Genomic DNA, 20,791 nt, shown 5'->3' with positions numbered 1-20,791 from the left:
CATACCATGTACATTTGCTTATCTACAGTATTGAGAAAAAAATGCAACCGGACGGAGAATCTCACATGCGCGTGCGCATCATCCTTCTCGACTGTCTGCCAGACTCGTCAACTTGCGCCACACACACACACACACATGCAGCAGATGTCAGAGAGAAGCGAGGGGGTTTGACATGAGTGTGTGTGTGTGTTTGTGAGTTAAAGCAGTGTTTCTCAACTGGTCTAGTTGGACTGGGTCGCGGACAGCAGGGAAATAACAATGCCATGGTAACTTCTCCCATTGAAGATATTTCAGCGGCCGCCCTAGTGATCGACTATTTAGTACTGCCGAGGCAGATTTAATGATAATCTCACAAACAGCCAAAGACTGCTCATCTGCACTTTCGCGCGGCGCGAACTTGTAAGGAAGGAGGGGTTTCTTTATTGTACATTTATTTGCATGTATGGTTTGCGCTGCGCTGACGAATCGGCCGCGCGGCTCGGACCATTGAACCACGCAGATGACATGTCAGCGCGGCGCGAGCTCTGTAGTGTAAAGGTGCGTACACACTGCCAGCGACTTTATCGCTGCAGGTCGCCAGTGGCTGGCGGTGAAGTCGCTAGTGGGTGTTCCCACTACTGGTTGCCTAGTAACGTTTATAAATGACATTCACGGATGCCACTCCATTGCTGTTGACAGCGAATCTCTTTTCTTGCCACTAAAAACAAACATTTTGGAGGGAAAAGACTAAATATAAATGGAATCAGTACATAAAATGCTTTATATCAAAGATGAATGAGAAACAAGGCGTGCTGTTTGCCATAGCGGCTGTTTATCTGCGGCTAAAATGCAAACGCCGGTCTGTCTGGGTCCATAAAATCCCGCGATCTCAGATACACCTTTCCACGCAGTATTTTTCTTAAAAATGTCCTTGTACGTGGGAAGAGACATATCATAGAGCACTGGAAAATTTCTAACAGCAAGAATTAGCCTTTCATCCACCTTTCCGCTACTGCAGGAGCTGAGAGAGAGAGAAAGGATCACGTGAGCTCTCCTGCCTTCTCTCCTATTGGCTGTCGCTTCGTTAGTCGCCCAAAGTTGAACTTTTTCAACTTTGTCGCGTCGCTGGACACGCCTACATCTAGCGCCAACGGTCGCGACAGCTCGTGTCGCCGGAAGTCGCTGTGCTCGCATTGAAAATGAATGGTATTGAGTCGCTGTCGCGCGCGATGTCGCTGGCAGTGTGTACGCACCTTAAACCCCCGCTGTCTCGTCCCACTTTTGGTTTGTATGGCTTCCCATACCTCTTCTCTCGGGCGCGCGCGTTCAACAACTGGGCTTCACTTGATATTGCGGAGCGCAGACATCAAAACTGTGACCAATTTCAATTCTAGCGAGACTTTTCTAGTTTAAAGTGTTACGGAGATTTTCAATTAGACCCTCTCAAACAGTAGCAGCCCTGACATGCCAAACAGCACTGAGGAAAAGAGCAACACTGTGCTAAGCGCCAAAAAATAATAATTGATAAAAAATTACACACCATCACCTATACAAATTTGTTTCAGGATTTTACATGAGTAAAAGTAACTGTTATATTTTGATAAAATGTTTCAGTTTCATTTGAAATAATCTAAAGTAGAATCTATTAGACCTCATTTTATATCAACAGTGGCAGTTGTAGTTAAAGTTTCAAGATGTGTTTCAGCTAGTATTTATTTTTCATAAATACATTAATTTATTATTATTATTACTATTATTTAAGACTAGCACACTGACCATGGTAACAAGGAGCCTATCCTTCTGTGTAATATGTGAATAAATATTTTATATTAGGTAACAAACGGGATAATAATGGGCCCATATAAGTAAATATGCTCTTCAATTTTTAAAAGGGGGGAGAGAAAACTTGCTGTAGATTTTGACATCAACAACAAAAATATTGTCACTTGATGCATGTCCTTGTACTGGAAAACCATGATCAAAACTATGCAACATAAAAGGAAATGCAACCCAGGATACATTAAATACAGGTTGTGTTAAATCTATGGCAGGTCGACACTTGATTTCCAATGTAAAATCTGTCCTGAAGCAAAACCAGTTGAGAAGCACTGAGTTAAAGGTACAGACAGGAGCAGTATATGTTAACTGTTAATAATCACAGGACATTACTTCAAAAGCTCACACAGCTGATGTTATTTTTCATTTAGTAGTTCATTTAACATGCTATGCTAACATGCTTTAGTTATATAACATGTTATAGTTACATGATATTTTTTTATCATGTTTATAATTCTGTTTATTATAATTCTGTTATCTTTCTTATTTATTCAATTTATTTTATTTGGAGACTTTTTTTTTTTTACACATAGTTCAATAAAATAAATGGTTTCAAGTTTCAATTATAATAAAGCGTTTGCTCAAAAATAAATAGATAAATAAAATAACCCTTCTGTTTTCACTGATAATTGTAATTGTGTACTACCGTGAAACGTGATATTTTCTGAGACGGTTATCATACCGTTGCAACCCTATTTGTGACACACAATGGCTGTGTAAATTTCTTCATCAACACTATCAGCGTGCAACCCAGATTTTCTCGACATGCAGACAGTCCTCGTCTGTATGCATCGACAACACATGGGCCTGCCATTGACTGAAGTAAAAGAGTCTAACAAATAGAGGTCAAACGATAGTGGATTGTGCTGATACAATAACTATGGTGGTGGAAAAGGCTGATAACCGATTAATCGGTCGGTAGTTTAAAAAAATAAAAAATACGATTTGGTGCATAACATGGGATCTTTACTATGAACAAGCCCCAAACACATCGGGGACTCTTATTTGAAATTTTTGAGAATTAACTCCATTACAGTGCTCTATCATTAAGTATTTTCGATCTAATTATTCACAAGATATTAAGTTGGAGATTGCGATGTATTTGCTGAAGGGGCACGTTTCCATATCAATATATCAGTCAAATTTTTCTTTGCATGCTCTCGCATCAATTAACAACACTTGGTTATCTAATCAAAATAACAAAACATGCATTAAAGTGATGATAGATTTTTCATCTTTAAAAGGATACTGTTATACTGTAGAACCAAGATGTTCTAACAGTACAATCCTTATGTGGCAGCCAGCCACAGAGGAACACTGATGAATAAAAAAAAACATCTGCACCGATTAAATGGTAAAACCGATATATCGGTCTCCTCTAATCACAAAGCAGTCGTAGTGCACATGCATCGAAAACGTTTGTATTCACTCGCAGTCAAAAGAGCATACTTTGAAAGGCAACACAGTCGACCAGGCCTTATATACAGTATACCCGGGCCTTAACACGGAACCAAGAAAGTAATACGGGTTTTGAACAACAGGAGGGTGAGTAAATAATTACAGAACTTTCATTTTTAAGTTGATCATCCTGAAGAGAAAACCTCAAAACAGCTTTCTGGAAATAGTCACTACTAAGAAAGCATCTAGTTAAAATCCGCAATGGCAGAAGACTCAACAATATTCCTAAAGATTTTCGGGAAAGTTGATGGAACCATAACTTGCACCCATAGGGCCAGTGCTGTTACTGTATCTTACTATTTTATAATTTAATAAAAAAAACACTTCAATGACAGATTCAGTTACAGCTTGGGTTTGCTGGTAAGTACTAATAAACAAAAACTGTACAATTAAACAAACATTCAATAAACATATCAATCAATAATATTTTGCAAGCATATTTTTGGATGTTTGTAGTACAGTAGCAATCAATGCAGTAACACATTTTAGTTATGCGCTGAGATTTGTATTTATTATTCATCAACCAATGTAATTCTGACACCCATAAATAAAACCAAAAACAACAAAGTCATTTACCTCAGCTCTAAGTTATTCCCTCCTAAAATTTCAAAAACTGTAAATGCATCCCAGAAGCAGGTGCAGTTTCGATATCCTTATAACTTATTAAATAAGCTGGCACAATATGACAAAGCTGCTCTGTCTTATCGCTAATGGAACAAATCTCATTTAGGATCTGATGCGCCACCTGTAGCTGGCATCCTGCCCTGTGAGAGAAGATTATGTCATTCATTAGCCTACCACCTGAAGAGCCAAACCCGCCCACCATCACAAACAGAAGCATGTGGTCAGGATTTGGAGGTGTGTTGCAGACAGCAGTGTTAAAAAAAAACGCTTCTATTTCTGTTCTTCGGCCAGTATGTTAGCAAGAATCATTACAACAACATGGCTGTTTTCAATTGAAATAGTGTGATGTCATAGAAAAACTGTTTACATTTATAACAAATGGTACTTGTAATAACATAGTAGTAGATCTAGTTAATATTCTATTTCATAAGGCTATGCTACTAAGAAATAAAATTATTCAAAGATGTCAGTGGCATAGTGGCTAAAGCACAGGGCTGTAAAAAAAAAAGGTGGAATATTGATCTGTTTCTCGCCCACACCTATCATCATATTGCTTCTGATGTTATGGATTTAATCGCTGGAGTTAAATGGATTATTTTATGCTGCCTTTATGTGCTTTTTGGACATTCTAACGTTTGGATGATTGCTCATCAATTGTTTGTTTATTTATTAGTGTTACTCCTTTGTTTTTTTGTTTTTTACTTTTTACGTTGAGCCATCATGATATAATGCAAGTTTGATAGCTATTTGATGGTGCATCACCATCAATGGAGCACCGGTAGAGAGAGTCAGCAGTTTCAAGTTCCTCGGTGTCCACATTACTGAGGAACTCACATGGTCCGTCCACACTGAGGCCCTTGTGAAGAAGGCTCACCAGCACCTCTTCTTCCTGAGACGGCTGAGGAAGTTTGGAATGAACCACCACATCCTCACACGGTTCTACACCAGCACTGTAGAGAGCATCCTGACTGGCTGCATCACCGCCTGGTACGGCAATAGCACCGGCCACAACTGCAAAGCCCTGCAAAGGGTGGTGCGAACTGCCAGAAACATCATCGGAGGTGAGCTTCCCTCCCTCCAGGACATATATACCAGGCGGTGTGTGAAAAAAGCTCGGAGGATCATCAGAGACTCCAGCCACCCGAGTCATGGTCTGTTCTCACTGCTACCATCAGGCAGGCAGTATCGCAGCATCAGGACCCGCACCAGCCGACTACATGACAGCTTCTTCCCCCAAGCAATCAGACTTTTGAACACTTGATCTATCAGGATCAATAATTAGCACTGCACTTTATTAATCTTATTTCTCACACTGGACTGTCAACATATTCTCCTCAATATACTACTTCATATATATATATATATATATATATATATATATATATATATATATATATATATATATATATATATATATATATATATATATATATATATATCATATACTCCTTACTTATTGTATTGTATATTGTTTACTGTACATTGTATATAATTATTGTGTTCTGTAAGTATGTGTACATTTGATATGTAAATTGTTTTGTGTAAGTATGTTGTTTATTGTAATTGGTATATGTCTCGTCACTGTCATGACTGCTATGTTGCTCGGAACTGCACACAAGAATTTCACCTACTGTTGCACTTGTGTACATGGTAGTGTGACAATAAAGTGATTTGATTTGATTTGATATTTTGCTACTCCTTGGGCATATTGCGAGAGGACAGTGTGGGAATGGAGAGTATCTCCAGGACAGCCGGGACTTTCTAATGGCATATCTTGATCTTGATCATGGAGCGCTGGATCAAACCGTCGACTTGCCTTTGGAAATGTAAAGGTCAGACCTTTCTTATGCGGGCACAGAATTTACTACCAGTCAGATGTTGAGGAGGAAAAGTATAAAGAAGGTGTGGCAGTGGGGCACAGACTGCTTAAACAATGATTAAATCACATTCCATTCAATTCAATAATTCTAGCTAACGTTCAGTCTCTCCGAAATAAAGTGGATGATCTACAAGCAAACATAGGAATGCGTGTGTTATTTCTTTGACTGAGACCTGGCTCAAAGAGCATGATAGACTCTGATCTCGAAATCGATGGCTTTGGTGTCCCAGTGCAGATGGACAGAGACGCCTTTGTGACTGGGCAGTTCTTGGTAGAGGTTTATGTATGTTAACGAACGTTGATGCGAGTCTGTGATTTTGAAGGAATCTGTGTGTGGTCCTGACATTTAATTGATGTCGGTATCACTTCGTCCCTTTTACTTGCCCCGGGAGTTTCCACAAATATTCTTTTCTGTAATTTACATCCACCCAAAGGCTAATGTGAAGAATGCATCTGACATTTTATGCAAAGCGGTGCATCGCCTGCAGAGTATTTCACCTGATGCAACTTATATTGTGATGGAAGATTTTAATCACTGTAACATGGAGAAATCACTCTGCCACTTTTATCAATACTGTCCAACTAGACATGGAAAGTGCTTGGATCTCTGTTAAGGGTCCATTAAAGGGACATATATGTCATCTTTAAAAGCCCCTCAGGTCATGTCTGATCATTATGCTGTTTACCTGTTCCTGATTACAACCCTGTTTTGAAAAGGGGAAAAACAGTGAAAAGGTTAGGTCCTGTGTGTACTGATGAGTCGATTCAAGGCTTGATGGGATGTTTTGATTGTACCATTGGGAAATGTTCAAGTCTGTATGTACTGGTTTGGACGATCTCACAGAGACAGTGACTGCTTATATTGTATTTTGTGAAGACTTGGACATTCAAATGAAACCTTGTATAGTATTTCCGAATACCAAAGCCATGGATCACTAAACGTGTCAAAAATGTAATTAATGTAAGGAATACTTATTTTATACAGTGAAGTCTATCATTGGTACCAAACAGAAGACTAAAATTATTGATTTAGGAGCGAAACTCGGTCATGAACTAGCAGTTGATTTTCACTTATTTTATACTCGATTTGACACTCAGGATCATACATCTGAATTTTCTGATTATAATGGGAATTCAGTGATTCCAGACACTTCTGTCCAATTTCAAATCAATACAGCTTATGTTCAGAAATGTTTTATTCAGGTTAAGGTTAAGAGCCTAGGCCCTGATCTTATTGGTGGCAGACTGCTGAGGAACTGCACAGAGCAGTTTTCGAAATGTATTCATTTGTTTTCAATAAATCACTAAAGCTCTCTAGACTTTAGAGAGCTTCAAAGACAAGTCCCTTGTCTTTGGAAAGATTCCATAGTAGTTCCAGTTGCTGGATTACAAGCCGGTGGCACTTACTTATTTAGGCACCTGGAAGGGACAAAAAATCATGTACTGTACGCTTGCTTTTTATAGATTTTTCTTCTCCTTTTAATTGTATTCAGCCCCATATACTAGCAAGAAAACTTACTGATAAATTTCATTTGGATTTAAAAAATGTGTGTTGGTTGGTTGTTTTTTTTATAGACCTGAAATAGTACAAGATAATGGCGCACTGTCAAATTCATTGTTATCTTCCACTGGCTCGCCACAGAGTTGTGTTCTGTCCCCTCGTTTTTCCTTTTATACCGATGACTGTCGGAGTAACTTTGAGGGGAGACACATCACTAAATTTGCAGATGATTCAGTAATTGTGTCTCTCCTCCATGAGTTAGATGGTAGTCGTGGTCCAGTGGTAGATAATTTAATTCAATGGTGCGATACTTCATTTTTAAATATCAAAGTTTCTAAAATAAAAGAGATGTCCATCGATTTCCGTAAGAACCTGGCACCTGTTGTGCCTGCTGTCATAAATGGACAGAATGTAGAGGTGGTCAAGCAATACTAAAATTTACGATATAGTACTCGATGACAAAACAGGCAAAAGCGCAGGTATTTTCTGAGGAAACTTAATATGGATGTCTCTATTATGAAAATGTTTTACACTTGTTAAGACAGATTCGATAAAACCTTTCCCATTACTTGCTGGAACAGAAATCTTAATGTAAGGAATATGGGTAAGTAGAGTAATATAGTTCAAATGTGTAATAAGATTAAGTAATATTGATCTTACTTAAGTAATATTACACAACTTTACAAACCACTGTGATGGTCGGAGATTTAAACTCTCTTTCTGTAAAACAAATAGATATAGAACTTCTTTTATCCCTGCAGTGACCATGAGATTGAATGGCTCATTATAATGTAAGTCAATGTGTGTGGGTTGTGTTGTTGTACATGTGGGTAAACTGCTGTCTACAAAACAAATGAGTTGAGTTCTAAGTTCTGTCCACCATTCACTTGCATTGTATGGATCTACAGAGCTGAGATATTCTTCTAAAAATCTTAGTTTGTGTATGGCAAAATAAAGAAAGTCATTCACATCTATGATGGACTAAGAGTGAGTAAATGATGAAAGAATTGTCATTTAAAGGGGTCATGACATGGTTTTTTTTATTGTATTATTATGTTCCCTTAGGTGCAATTATAGTATTAATATATTTTTTTTTAAGAAAAACTTTTAAAATCTAGTGATTTATGACCTTTTCCCACCCTGTTTCTCATCCTCTGATTCAAACAGTCTGTTTTGGGGGCGTTTTCCATTTAAGACTTCAGTGTTAACGCCCACTGTTATGATTGGCTAACGTCAGTGCCTATGTATCAATTATTGACGCCCCCAGCCAGAACAATATGCAAGTAAACTAAGTAAAAACACTGTGATTATTCATAATGAATGAAATTGCGCTTTAAAAAGTAGTTTAAAGTTTAAAATAGATTACTTACAGTTTAGCGTCGTCGTTGTTCCCAGAATAGTCGGCACGGACTTATCTTTGAGCAACAGTTTTCTGGCAAAGCCAGCATCATATTGAGATTTGTTCTCAAAACAGTCATCCTTAAAATGTACAGAACAAACGCTTAAGTTAACACTGCCGTGACTGGGTCAGTCCGCAAAAAATAAACTGCATCCATTTTTCCCTGACGTCTGGATCTTTCGGCAGCTTATTCAGAGGTTTTGTTTGACCACAGCCAGGAACAGCACATCTGTGTGGCATCGTAATTTTCCTGTGCACAAGTAGTCTCTGTCAGAGCTCGCTGTCCATCGACTGAACACTTGTGAGGCGCACGGCGATACTGAAATGAGCGTAGTTGTCTTGCGCTTATAGCGTAGTTATGTTGTGCTGGAGGCGGTCATATGCAAACGCTGTTACGTCACTTCTAACCGACACGTCACTTCTAACCATGAATCCAGAACGAGCTGTATTTTGAGCTTGATTAAATAAATGATTCGTTTAGAATGGGGAGGACGTCTTAAAATATTAAACTTGCAGGACGTTTTAATGATACAAAGACCTCTTATATACCAAAAGATCAAGGCAAATTTGGTTTCTCATGTCATGACCCCTTTAAGGTGAACTATTCCTTTAAGCCCAGGTAAGCCCATGTATTAATGTGGCCCTTGTGAAGGGTAGCATTGTGTAAAAATCCACTAGCAGTATTCTAGTTCGGATCCCAGGTCATCTAGGGGGTAAAAGTGAGTTTAAACCTGAGAGTTACAGAGTCACCCAAAGTCAAGAGAATCAAAAGTGACCACGTGATGCCAGCCATTAAAACGGCTTATCTGCAAGCCTGTGTGTTGATTTTGGGGGGTAAACTGCTGAAACGACAACAGAGACGAGAGTTCTACTTAATTATTGGTAGCTGAAAGCATCATCTAAATATTTCATACACATACGCATATGCAAGGAGCGAGGGATGTGTATAACTTCGTAAATGACAGATGTTGCAGTTCTGTGGAGCTCTGTATGCACACATTATGCATGGAGCTGCTTAGCAGAGGAAATTATTGATATATAAAATTGTCTAAAAACTGCGGCACATCTATCAACGCTTGTAACTAACAGTATGCACTTGATGGATAAGACAGAATGTAACCATTTCATTTTCTGAAACAACAAGAAAAGTAGCAACAGAGTTCATGATTATAACAATATTGTAACAACAATGAAATACAAAGTAGTGTCTGTATAGATATGTCAATACAGAATTTTTATTTAAAATGTTTTTTTATTAAAAACAAATAATAATAATAATAATAAGGTAGTAAATAGCTAAATAAAACGTCACTTTTGTGCTTACATTTCTAGTAATACTATAAAATATAATTTTTTTATCCATTCATGTGATCTCATTGAATCATCTCCCCCTTACCTCTCTACAGAGGTCACTGAGGTTTAAAATCACTGAGGGCGGTAAAGCTCAATCAGTTTAACCCCTTCAGCGGAAACAGGTACATCAGTGTGATTTTAAACACTTTCTCTTACATTAAAAACACAATTTAATATGCAGTCAGCAACATTTTATTTAGAAAACGACAATGAGATCAGACTATTCTGTCAATGACGCCTTTTGCCAGTTTAACCAAGTGTAACCATCTGTATTTTAGTACCACAACGTGTTTATTTCCTTAACAAACTATCTAATTTTTGCGAGTAAACGAAAGCAACGTCTGAATTTTAAACATCACTCAGAACGTGGAAGGGTTAAAATTAAACGCGCGTAAATGTCTCAGTCAGCGAACTGGAAAGCTTGTTCTTTGTTTACATCTACGAAATGGAATTTTCAAATACATTTGCTCTCAGAATATTCGGTTAATTTCACAACGCAAATAACTGACAGGAGAAATTCAGAATTCGAAAAATAACACTGTTAAGCGACTTCCATTCTCGCATCGGGATACACTGATTTGCTATGACTACATGCTGCTGTCAGTGATGTCCCAGAGCACCTAAACGGCACCCTACAGTGAATAAAACTCAACTTATTGGCCTTGATCATGCTGAACACAGTCTATGATAATGGGTAGATGTCATACATGGTCAAATGTGCAGAGCAGCTCACAATCTGCAATGTCTGGATCATATGCAACCTATTATTCTTGTACGTCCACGTATCTCTATACAAGTCCAGAGTGGACACGAACAGTATTTTAGACCCTGTTAGTTAAAACACTCATGTAGGACACAATTTGGATGATTACAACGCATTAGAGACTTAAAATTCGGTAAAAATGTATCCATTCGGGATCGCAGACACCCGCGGCTCGCTACTCCGACAACAACGGCGTAACACTCCGACACTCAACCAAAGCGCGCAATGCACGCGGATTGATCGCAGATCGTTGAAAAAACATAGAAATATGGCATTACAATTGACTTTTTTTTTGTACAGTCCACAAAAATGTGTCAACCGAGACAGCTAAATATAACTCCGCCTTCTTCTTCAAGCGGCCCTCGCTCTTTAGGGCAATGCAAATGTAGCCACCGAAATGTGCAAGTAGGGCGGACGCGAGCGAAACGCATCCATACAAACCAACACTTTAAATACTTCAACAAAATATTGCGCTTACCTGCCGTGAAACCAGTCTTTGCAGGCGTCGCATTCAATCATAAACTGGGTTACGTCGTACGGTAATCTGCAGATGCAATACACGGGTACAGTCGCCATGTTAGATCAATTCACAACAACAGTCGGAGAGATGGATGGGGGGAGCAGCAGAACCCTCCCGCAAAACAAACGATTGCGAGACGAGCTGCTGCTAGTGCCGCTGGACATCGAGTTCCATTCAAACGCGTTTCCCCGATCCGATGTTACAATGTTACAAAAGGTTGGAATGTTACAATGTTTCCCCGCGCTGCACTGACGTGTGCATGCCCCCTGGTGACTATACAAGCATTGAGACTTTCATAAAGCGTCCGAAAATGCATCCTTTCATTGTCATGATGTTACGTCAATCTACTACACGAGAAAAAAATCGCCTCGGTCATGCTGGTCCAGATGAATGGAGCTCATTAAACGCTGTGGCTGCTTCTCAGGGTTTCGCGGGACGGTAGAAACACGAGATCTCCACCGCCAGGGATCTCCAGCCAACCGTCGAAGCAGCTGCAGCGGAGACACATAACCCGTTAATACGGTCTTATTCAGTTGTATGACATAGAAGTGTGTGGATTAAAAGGAGAGCATCAGAGATGCTTAAAATGTGACCTGATGTGAAATAATCATAGCTAAATTATATAACAGGATGCTAGGAACTAAAAGCGGGCAAAATACGTAGTCTATTTAAAAAGTTTAACTCTGGAGTGCATATGTGAGTCTGTGTTTTGACTATAATTAATGTGTCTTTGAACATATGAACTGACTTAATTTTTTTACATTCAGTTTTGAGTGCATTTAACACTGGTGTTACTCTTGTAATACCTGGATTGTTTTCAGATTCCATTTGATATGTAATTAAATATATGTTAAATGCCATGTCCTAATAAATATGTGTGTTATGAAAGTATAGTAAGTTGTCATTCAGCCAATGCTTTTGTCCAAAGTGCATGGCATTTCAACTATTGCTACAGGGACAGTCCCTATGTAGAACCTAAGGTTAGATGCCTAGGTCACGGCAAGGGCACAATGATAATCGCACAAGTATTGGTCCAAATATAGCTACATAGAGTAATATGTTGTCATTATACAATGTTATAATACAATTCTTTGTAAATACACCAATCAGCCACAACATTAAAACCACCTGCCTAATAAAGTGCAGGTCCCCATCCTGCCGCCAAAACAGTGCCAACCCGCATCAAAAGCATTCTGAGATGATATTCTTCTCACCACAATTGTACAGAGTTGTTATCTGAGTTACCCTAGACTTTGTCAGTTCAAACCAGTCTGGCCATTCTCTGTTGACCTCTCTCATCAACAAGGTATTTAAGTTCTCAGAACTGCCGCTCACTGGAAGTTTTTTGTTTTTGGCACCATAGAGAGTAAATTCTAGATACTGTCGTGTGTGAAAATCCCAGGAGATCAACAGTTACAGAAATACTCAAACCAGCCCGTCTGGATCCAACAATCATGCCACGGTCCAAATCTCTGAGATCAAAATGTTTCCCCATTCTGACGGTTGATGTGAACATTAACTGAAGCTCCTGACCCATATCTGCATGATTTTATGCACTGCTGCCACACGATTGGCTGATTAGATAATCGCATGGATGATTGTTGGTACCAGATGGGCTGGTTTGAGTACTTCTGTAACTGCTGATCTTTTTATGGAGTCTCAAATATAAATAAATAATATATATATATTATCCTATTTTTTTTTTTTTTAGGATAAAAGCATTTGAATTTCAGAACAAATTGCTTCAACTTGAATTGTGTAATTTGTAACAAAATAAAATTAATAAAACGTAACTTTTTTTTACATATTTATTTAGTTAAAAGGAATATTCCGGGTTCAATACAAGTTAAGCTCAGTCGACAGCATTTGTGGCATAATGCTGATAACCACAAACAATTATTTGGTCTCTTTTTTTTCTTTAAATAAAAATCAAGGTTACAATCAGGCATTTACAATGGATGTGAATGGAGCTCATTTTTGCATTTTAAACAAATGTGAAGCTTATCATTTTAGACATTAATTCTTCAGTTAAAACTTGTGTTATTTGAGCTGTAAAGTTGTTTAAATCTTTGTTTTGGGGTTTTAGTGTTTAATACATTATGTGACATGAGTATTTGTTTATGGATTGGCCCCATTCACTTTCATTGTAAGTGCCTCACTGTAACCCAGGTTTGTGCTTTTTTTTAAAATTTTTAAAGAAAATGAGGGATGAGTCAAAATAAATCTTTATGGTAATCAACATTATGCCACAAATGCTGTCGATTGAGCTTAACTTATATTTCATTTTATCTGATTTTTTTTGTGTGTGTGTGTGCGGTCATCCAAAAGTCCTACTTAATTTTCAATGTGTGTGAAACTCTTCAGAATTTAATATATCAACCATTTAAGAATGTAAATTAATTGTATTATTACCATTTATTTTCCTTGAAAAAAATAAGTATCTAGATTTTACCTGGGTCTTTTTCGACCCACATATGCATTTTAGTGGTGTACGGTTGCATATGCATTCTAGGGTCATACAGATTTTTCTTAAACTAAGAAAGAGATGCATAATATTAATAATTGATGAAAGTCAAGGGCAAAAATACATTCTACAAAACTTCTACAATTTTGCTATATTTTCATGGATAAAAACTAAAATCTACAACTAAATACACCTTCTCCAGCAGGGGGCTTGACAGTAACACCATAATATCTAATCAGCAACATTCTTAATCAGTTTTAGACCATCACACCCCTTAAAAACAGAGACAAAAACAGAATTATTCTAAAAGAATAAAGACTTTTATTAAGCATTGTAAGTTGCATCCAATTTCCTTCAAAAGCATCACACCACAATCCATCAACAATCACTCAAATCCAACAGTAGTTCATTCTTTTACAACCCATGAGTTAGGCAGAAACTCCGATCAACTTACATCAAGGTAACCTACTTAGACTTGCGGCAGGGGACTGAGGGGGATACACCATATTTCTGATCACTAATGTGCAATGAAAAGCGTCAGGATTAGATGAAGTAACGATTCTCGTTTAGAAGTACGATAAGTTCAGAAAACACTAAAGTAAACATCAAAATGATTACAAGTTTACTTGCTTAGGCTAAACTCAAAATAGGAGGATCAAATGTTTCACAGACTTGTTCTGAGCTAAGAAAAAGGGGAGCATGTTATATTCAAAGACATTTTTTGAAGAGATTTTGTTTTTTCACAGATGATTTTCTAGTAAGAATGCAGAAACAACAGCAACAGAGAACAATAATGTATACAGTGATGTGTACACCTGGATTAACAATATTTAAAGTGGCTAGGTTTTTTTTTGTTGTTGAGTAAATACAACAGTTCAATAAATCACAAAAAAAAAAAAAAAACTATTACTGATTATTTGCCTTTTTAACTTTTGCCGACGGGCACAGTAGTTGTAATGAAGGAAGAAATAGGACATGCATTATAACTACACCACTTTTGTTTTTCTTAATCGAGATCCATGCAAAAAAGTTCAGCTGGACAGTTGTACTAATGTTCTACATTGGTTTCAAGAAACCAGATTGGTCTTTGATCACCTATGCATGGCATTTACTAGCATGGAAACAAAGACATTGGTGTTCATCCAGTAGATCATTTGCAACTGGTGATTATTTTTCTAACCATTTCTAGACATATTATCAATATCGCTAATGTATGACATATTGAAATCATCAGAACTTAAGTTGCGGTAACACTAGTAACTTGATGTCAAAACAACACGAGTTAACTTACAGGGATGACATGAGAAATGTGTACATTCTCAAAACAAAAATAAAAAAAAAACATTTACTGTGACAATACAAACTCATTTAAAATGGCAAGTATATGGTGCTAATTAAGTACTGGAAACCTGCATCTCAACTTACTAAACTAAAAGACAGGCAAATTAAAATGAGTATTTCTGTTTCTGTAATTCATTGTGAAAGTACAATAATTTTGATGTAACCAGTCTGAAACACCAGGGCGAACCATGTCTTTCAACATTAAACTGGTAAAATTCTCTATATAACTTGTATACTTGTCTATGTTTTACCGAGAGGAATCCTCTGGCTCATTACTTGTGGTTTTAACTCGCTGGCATCAAAGAGGGATTTAAAAAACTCAGAAGTCCTCATCTATAGCTTTCGGAGAGGAAAAAATGTACACCAACTGTAGGCCTTCCATCCTTCAAAATATTCCTTAACCTTTCCATCAACCTTTACCCTCTCTATAAAAATAGGTTTACTCTTCTGTTTTTAAGACAGCGGCCCCAAGAGTTTCATTTCTGTGGCCTTCACCGTCTACATTTAGTGCATTTAAAAGAGGATTTGTATTGCACATTTTAGATTCGTTGCTAAAGGCACTTTCAGGTTGGTTAGGAGCCCTGCTTTCCACTTTGTTCCCATTGAGCTGCTCTGCCTCTTTTTCCTCCAGGCCATTCTCGGCTGCCGCGGACCCTTCTGAGGTCAGATGTGGCTTCTTTCTGTCTTTTATCACTTCATTGGTTGAGGCAGCAAATGCAGGCTTGCTCTGTTAAAAGGGAATTGTTTTTAAATCAATGAAATTAAGTAACCATATCAGTTAATAAATACTGTTGGCAGAACAACTGAATATACCACTGGTGGGACAAAAAGGGGGCGCTGTGTCACAAAAAAAGTTACGCTTAAAATAATCAAACCTCCGAATGCTTAAGTCAGGTATATTAGGACTCGCTTGAAAGTTTAGCTGATAGTTATCTCTGAAAAGTTCAAATGCTTTTACATTGCTAAGCAAATCATTTGAATTCATGTTAGCGACAACTTAAATGTTATACAACATCACAAAGAGGAGGACCTCAGCTTTCTAATGACACCTAGATTGAGCTTCTAGTCCAATCAGAGGCTGAGATATTCAATGAAACAATGAGGGTAGTACATGAACTGAAAATTAGACTGAATGTCTATGGACGAGAACATTCACTAGGGCAAAAATGTGTTAGAGCGCCTCCTACATTTCAGATCAGCATTTTGTGATGGAAGGTGATAGAGGAAAAAAAAATTAATCTAGTACTTGCTGCCATCTAGTGGAATTAAATATAACTTTTTGGAGGGAGATGGAGTGAACAGAACCAATATTACATGCTTACAAATTTAGGACAAAAAATAAAAAAAAGATTATTTTTTTAATTCTATTCTTCAAAAGACTCTAAAAATTACAATATTATTTATGAATAACTGGAGTCTTTTTTTGAAAACTAAAACTATTATTTGAACCACACATTGCATTTGACTTCAAATTAAATATCCCAGCACAAGTAAAAAAGACCCCAGGAATTCATATGTATTCTTGTTTGTAAAACATCTAGAAAAATAGTATGGTTCACCTGGTATGATCCCTGATTCTTGAAACCTCTACTGTGGTATTTGATTCCTCGACCAAAGGTCCTTATAACAGGAGTAGAAATCACACCTCTTGGTCGACTGTTCAAAGAAAGGCAATCAATTTAAATTCAAATACCATATAGATCTATGTTCCAACAGTGACCGAGCAAGCAGAGTAAAAAGAAATGGAGTACGGCCAAGAATCCTTACCAAAAATAACTATTTTATGATGAAAAACAGAAAACAGCCCAAAACAAAATATAATGGGATAATTGATCAGTGAGCCAGCATAAATAATAATAATACAAATAAAAAGTGTAAAAATTAAGTGTCATCTTGTATTTTTCAAGCTTACCCTCTGGTTGGTCCACCAACTGACACCACCTGAATGGGAAAAGAGGCTCTTCCTCTTCCACGACGGCTACCATCCCACTGACCCACCACTGTGCCCGCAATCTCAAGTTTACCACCCTGTGAGGGGATGGCTTGTAGTCCTACTTGAAAGTAAATGAATCAAATGAAAAATCAGAAAAACTGCTTAAGTGTGTAATTTCTGCACCACCAAATAGACTTGCAAAATAAACATTAGCTTTCTTAATAAGCCCGCAAATACATAACACACACACACACAAACCACCACTGCACTCGCAGTCTGGCTGCTAGCATAAATAACACCATGTATAAAGAGTTTTTGTAATGTTTTTATTGTGTGTTTTTTTGTTTAATGTTCATTACATGCTGTTAAATTATCACCTCATTTTGGTTTAATGGATTATACCAGCTGTTAAAAGACAATTATTCTCTCTCTCTGTGTGAATGAATCATCAGGATTACAATAAATACACATTTAAATGGGCACCATACAATTTATTCTGCATACATATGTAATATAGCCACATTTCTGGTTAATGTAACATATGGAAAACCTTAAACAGCAGTTAAGAGTTTCCAAGCTTTTAATTGACAAATATTTCAATGAGTAGCTTTAAAGGTAAAAAAATGTAAATAAATGTGTATCGGCCACAATGTGCTGTGAATGATGGGTTATCGATATCAGGCCCGAAATTCCATATCAGTGCATCCCTAGTTTTCGAGAAAATGAGACCACTGGCTTACGTACAGTTGTCTCTTCATATTAAGCTGTATTGTAACAGGAAAAAGTTAAAACACTTCAGCTTTAAGGGTTTCATCAAAAGGGTCTTTTGATAACTGATGTCACCCAGTGTTCATTTTCACACAGTATTTTATTTTAGTCATACTTTGTCTTTTGACAAAAATGTCCTTTAAATTTAGTCAATATTTCACCATGTAATTCGTTAATTTAAGTAAACTTTACACTGACTAAAATTGCATATAATTTGAAAAAAAAAAAAAAATCGATTTAACGCGTTGTGCGATTAATTTTTGTAAAAATAATGCGTTAAAAACATTTACGCAATTAATCACATGCCCCCAAACCGTAATAAGGAAGATTCCTGAGAAAAGCAAGCTTGTAGTACCATCTGTTTACTCCAGAGGGCAGTAAGTGAAACTTCAGCTGTGTGGGCAGCATGCAGTTTATACAGTGAAGAAAACAACATCCAGCAGCAGCACAACACAAACATGTGTTACGTTCTTGCGTTCAAAACACTTGAAGCGCAAATTCGAACTAAGAGACCTCAAGACGTGTTCTAAGTATTAAACTATGTTTAACTTGACACAGTGACCTAAACATTTTATGTTTATATAAAAATTTTAACCCACGTTAATAGTGTAAATCCATAAAAAAAAAATTAAAGAGTGGGGGAGAGATATCTCATTGGGCCTTAATATCAACAGAGCATTACTGATACTCTTCACCCAAACAAGTGTTGTTCAACCTTCCTTTGCATGACGCAAATGTTGCATTTTTCAGCAAGTGCCGCAGTGAGAAGATGCGCTGGTTCCAGCCTGATCTGAAAAGCGTGTGCTGAAAAATGTCCTCTCGCAAGAGAAACCAAGAATCAATGGGGATCACTGGTCGTGGTGCAGGAACATGAAGTTATAAACATATGCTACCTACAGCCATGGCCAAAATTATTGGGAGTGACATTCATTTTGTGTTTTGCAAAGTTTTCTGTGTTGATTCACATCGTTTCTAGATTATCGTGCAGAGTGATCAGATGCATTTTAAATAATTGCAAAAAGCTTCATTGGCCAAAAAAATTTGCTTTATCACAAAAACCCAAATTTCACAGTTTTTTGGCCCTGGCACAAAAGGACCAGCTAACATCATTTTACCAATCATATCAGCAGCACCTGGGAAAGTGTGAATGAGTTCTAGTCAGGTGAAATCACTCTATCATTCTTATTAGATTATAAGAGCAGACTGATTGCTATAAAAGGAGGGAAAAAGTGCTTCCAATCATTGTGTTCTTGTTCGCAATGGTTACCTCAAAGAAAGACGTGCAACCATCATCATTTTGCATCAAAATGGCCTCACATGCAAGAATACTGCTGCAAAGAACCATTTACTGGATCATCAAGATCTTCAAGGAGAGAGGTTCAACTGCAGTGAAGAAAGCCTCAGGACATCCCAGAGTGTCCAGCAAGCGCCAGGATCATTTCCTCCTGAGGAGTCAGCTACGGAATCATGTCACAGCCAGTACAGAGCTTGCTCAATATTGGCAGCAGGTTGGTGTGAGTGCATCTGCACTCACATGGGGCGAAGACTTTTGGACAATGGCCTGGTGTCAAGGGCAGCAAAGAAGCCACTTCTCTCCAAGAAAAACATCAAGGACAGACTGGAAATTATGCAGGAAATACAAGGATTGGACAGCAGAAGACTGGTGAAAAGTTATTTTCTCTGATGAAGCCCCCTTCTGACTGTTTGGGACATCTGGAAAATCGATAGTCCAGAGAAGAAAAGGTGAACGCTACAATGAGTCCTGTGTCGTGCCAACAGTTGCCATCCATGTGTGGGGTTGCTTTTCATCCAAGGGAGTGGGCTCTCTCACAATTCTGCCCAAAAACACTGCCATGAATAAAGAAAGAAACGTCCTGCAAGAGCAACTTCTTCCAACGTTCCAGGAGCAATTTGGTGATGATCGTGCATTTTCCAGCATGATGGAGCACCATGTCACAAAGCAAGAGTGATAATGATGTGGCTCGGAGATCATTACATTGACATTTTTGATCTGTGGCCAGGCAACTCCAGATCTTAATCCCATTGAGAACCTGTGGTCAATCCTCAAAAGGCGAGTGGACAAGCAGAAGCCCACAAATTGTGATCAAGTCCGAGCACTAATAAGGCAAGAATGGATCACCATCAGTCAGGATTTGGCCCAGAAGCTGATATCCAGCATGCCAGAGTGAATTGCAGAGGTTATGAAGAACAAGGGTCAACACTGTAAATATTGACTTTTTGCATATATTAAATATTTTTAATATATGCAAACTTTGCAAAACACAAAACGTATGTCACTGCCAATAATTTTGACAATGGCTGTAGTAATAAACATGGTATTAGGATGTTTTTTTATAATACAAATATTTTTTTCTAATTTTTATTCAACTAAATTGCTAAATAGAAAATGACCAATTAATAATAGACATATATAATGGGCAGGCCAATAAAACGGCTGATATTTGGCCACATTAATATTACCAGAAGTGTTAGCTTCCCTTGTGGCATCCTTTTGGTTTTCAAATATTTCAGTAAATTTAAAGTATTTTGGAAAATACAAATTGGAGCAATTATTTATGTACAATACATTTCCAGGTTTAATAATTTGCTGTAATTCAGTAGTGCCATATCCTGTTCTTTAGATATCAGCATTGGCCACTGAAAAGCCAATACTGATCAGCTTTTACTACCAATTAAATGTGTTTGGTGTTTTGCATTTGTGTACCAACACATTCTTACCAGGTATGCCTCTGCCTCTACCGTGCATTGGATACAGAGGTGGTGGGGGGTAAAAGTTGCCATTGGGAGGGTAAAAAGGCATGGTTTGTGGACGTGGAGGGGGGAAGGGTATGGGCTGGGGTGGTCGAGAGAAGTTCAGACCCTCCAGGATACTCTGACGCATCTTCTCGAGTTTGGCAAGGATCTCAGTCTGCAGAAAACAAGGAAATATTTACAAAACTGATCACTCCATCA

At 37.7% G+C, this 20,791-nt stretch overlaps 2 protein-coding genes across 4 annotated transcripts in view; both read right to left on the bottom strand.

The window, feature by feature from the left end:
- LOC127626271 (lysine-specific demethylase phf2-like) overlaps positions 1-11,865 on the bottom strand; it is a 49,600-nt gene extending 37,735 nt beyond the window's left edge. For both annotated transcript variants that reach the window (XM_052101946.1, XM_052101947.1), the window contains exon 1: positions 11,271-11,865. In XM_052101946.1, coding sequence (XP_051957906.1) covers positions 11,271-11,368 — 98 coding nt within the window. In that variant the 5' untranslated portion in view covers positions 11,369-11,865. The remainder of the gene's footprint in view (positions 1-11,270) is intronic.
- Positions 11,866-14,101: 2,236 nt separating this feature from the next.
- Positions 14,102-20,791, bottom strand: part of LOC127626160 (constitutive coactivator of PPAR-gamma-like protein 1 homolog) — a 37,611-nt gene continuing 30,921 nt past the window's right edge. The window contains exons 14-17 of one of the 2 annotated variants that reach the window (XM_052101747.1): positions 20,558-20,747; positions 17,030-17,171; positions 16,677-16,773; positions 14,102-15,844 (exon numbers count right to left, since the gene is read on the bottom strand). In XM_052101747.1, the coding sequence (XP_051957707.1) occupies positions 15,557-15,844; positions 16,677-16,773; positions 17,030-17,171; positions 20,558-20,747 (717 nt within the window). In that variant the 3' untranslated portion in view covers positions 14,102-15,556. The remainder of the gene's footprint in view (positions 15,845-16,676; positions 16,774-17,029; positions 17,172-20,557; positions 20,748-20,791) is intronic. The other variant, XM_052101748.1, reaches the window with a different exon arrangement.

Source organism: Xyrauchen texanus, chromosome 32, assembly GCF_025860055.1.
Source record: "Xyrauchen texanus isolate HMW12.3.18 chromosome 32, RBS_HiC_50CHRs, whole genome shotgun sequence".
In the NCBI taxonomy this organism is placed as follows: domain Eukaryota; kingdom Metazoa; phylum Chordata; class Actinopteri; order Cypriniformes; family Catostomidae; genus Xyrauchen; species Xyrauchen texanus.
This window is presented reverse-complemented; position numbering and strand designations above follow the sequence as displayed.